Raw genomic sequence first — 2,829 nt, forward strand, 5'->3', positions numbered from 1 at the left:
AGCTGCACTTCATATTAGTGACAAACTTTGGTGTTTTTTGACAGGTTGCCTTCATTTTTTCCTTCTACTTTTAATTTAAAACAAGTTTCCATTCTCGGCAGGTTTCTAAGGTTCTTCTTCTACATATTAAAAAAGTTGTTAAACATCTGAGTGGCACACTACTGCTACTAGTGGTGAGAAAGTGTATTGCACCTTATTCAAAACCAATGTGATCCCACGGCCCTCTGCGGCCCAAAGTTAAAAACTGTTGTTCTTTTGAGGCCCTCAAGGTGGTGCTCGGCCCATAGGTTAAGAATCACTTCTAAAAACTGAACTACATAGAAGTAGTAATACTTAAAACACTCAAAAGTAATAGAAAGCCCTGAAGATCCTGCAAAGTCCACTCACAACTTACATCCTTTCCTATGTTATAGTAGGGTCTTTATAAAGGAGTACTAAAATTTGTAATAAATATTTATATAAGTTTTTTAGAAAGTGTTTATTTAGCAGATCCAAGTTGATGCAAAAGAAGAGAACCATACTGGAAAAGTTGGACACAGATACCTGTTACACCCAGAGACTCTGGTGGAGTGCCCCAGATCTCAATCAGGTTCGAGTCACTCAGGTCATCCTCCTCATCTTTAGGGAGAGATTCAAAAACTCTACAAGAAAAAAAGCAACAAGGACAAGAACCTCAAGTTCTGGGACATTGGACCACAAACACACATGCTCATAAATAATTACATTCAGGTACACATTCCAAAGGAGGTCCTTCAGTTGGGCTGCGGTCAGACCGTGTTCAGACTATTACCATCTGAAAGTTAAAAGAAGTTCAGTCCACCTCCAAAGTTGGTCTGAGGTCCACAAAATTACCAAAACTAGTTCTGTTCTGATAACTTAGGGCTGTTTTAAAAAATGTTTTCATCCACAAAAAAAAACAAAAAACAATAAAACGACCCAAACACTAAAGCGACTTCACCAGGGGCCTCATGTATAAAGTATTGTGCAGCTTTCACACTAAAAGTTGGCGTATCGACAAATTTAGAAAAGTGAGCCGCACCAAAAAATTCAGATGTATAAAACTGTGCACACACACATTTCTGCGCTCCTTTCTTTTATACATCCCAACGAACGTGGAACTGAGCGCACCTGAGACACCTCCCCTGACACGCCTCCATTTAAATATGTAAAATAGATGTAAATGTGCCCAGCGTGTGAGATTCTCCTCAGATTGTCCTCAGAAATGATTTTTAGATGCAGATTATTTTATAAATGGAGAATGAGTGAGAAAATTGTCTGTATAAGTAGTGGGGTGTAAAAATGTGTTTGCCACTCGCAACAGTGTGTGTGGGTGTTGGTGTGTACGCGTGTGTGCTGTTATTTTCAGCGGCGCATGAGGCTGAGATATTTCCACCTTTACACGTCTTTAATAAATGACTGTAAACACAGAGGAACTTATGACTTTTGTAGAACTTAGAAAAATATTTATTAAGTTGGTGTGAAGAAAAGTGCATTTCCTGCTCTTGTAAAAAAAAAAAATTGAACAACGCGCTCATCCTCCTCCGCCTCATCTCGTAAAAAGCTGACGCGCAGGGGGGTACCCGGCACGTCAAAACTGGAAGCAAAAGACTACCTGACCAAGCATCAACATGACGTGGGGGGAGTGATGCATTGGACTCGCAGCGCTGCAAGTTTCTGCTGTAGTGTGGGACTGGGAACAGCTGATTGATCCATACGCACAACTTTGCGCAGCAACAAATCCATTGCGTCTTGTGGAGCTGAGGAATTATCACAGCTGAACATTCTGAGTTGATAACATATTTTTCTCAATGAAAATTAAAAATGTTTCTTAGACAATTCACACATTTTATTCTTCTCAGCTGTGTGTGCAGGCCATGCGCTCTGCGTGTGTTTCCAACTACAACATTATAAAAAGTTTACAGTTTGGACTGAAGTTCTTTTGATCATTTTTAGACTGATCTGTTTTCTTGTCTGAGATTAAATGATTTTCAGTCCCGGGGTTCAGTTTCATGATTGTTCGAGTTTAACATTAAAAGCTCAAACTAAAATAAAAATGTAACACCGTGTTCAGACGCTCCTTACATCCAGAAAACACAACAAAGTCATATTTCTGTGGATTCAGGTCAGATTCGTGACTTTGTGGGTTAAAACTGTCGGCTGAAAAACTTTGCGTGGCTGCCACACATTCTCACGGCAGGTAAAAAGTGTGCGTATATTTACGCACACTTTCACGCAACTTTGGTTTTAATACATCCCAACGTGGGCGTAGAACCTGGCGCACATAACTTTTTTGTGCGTACGCACAATACATGAGGCCCCAGATCTGTACCTCTTAAGCTTCTGCACATCAGGGTTGTCTTCAGGTAGAACCCGGATGCCTTTGCCGTAGGACGTTCCCCCGTGTAGATTTAAAGTCACGTGATCCCCCTCCACTGGCTTGCTGCTGGTGAGGCCCGACACTTTAATGGACCCTGGTATGGCTCGCAGGTTATAGATCCTGAGGAAATCACCAGGCTAAAAGACAAAAAGCAATCATAAAAACAAGAAAGTTCCAATGTTTTTACTTGTGTTACAAAAATAAATTATAGGCCAAATAATAAATGATAGATGTTACCAGAAACAATGAAGGAAGTAATCATTTGATTCTCTTCTAATTGTTTTTGTTTATTGTCCTTCACCTCGAAAGGAAAAGGGTGATAATGTCTTATAATCTCATGAATCAGTGAACGTACAGCGGGTAAAATAAGTATTGAACACGTCACCATTTTTCTCAGTAAATATATTACTAGAGGTGCTAATGACATGAAATTTTCACCAGATGTTGGTAAC

General features: G+C 39.9%; 1 protein-coding gene across 2 annotated transcripts in view; it reads right to left on the reverse strand.

The window, feature by feature from the left end:
- The window catches only part of pot1 (protection of telomeres 1 homolog), a gene marked incomplete at its 5' end in the record, with an annotated part of 44,779 nt that overhangs the window by 16,510 nt on the left and 25,440 nt on the right, over window positions 1-2,829 (reverse strand). For both annotated transcript variants that reach the window (XM_014024815.1, XM_014024816.1), the window contains 2 exon segments: window positions 544-641; window positions 2,330-2,514. In XM_014024815.1, the coding sequence (XP_013880269.1) occupies window positions 544-641; window positions 2,330-2,514 (283 nt within the window).

This window comes from Austrofundulus limnaeus, unplaced genomic scaffold (assembly GCF_001266775.1).
Source record: "Austrofundulus limnaeus strain Quisiro unplaced genomic scaffold, Austrofundulus_limnaeus-1.0 Scaffold440, whole genome shotgun sequence".
In the NCBI taxonomy this organism is placed as follows: Eukaryota; Metazoa; Chordata; class Actinopteri; order Cyprinodontiformes; family Rivulidae; genus Austrofundulus; species Austrofundulus limnaeus.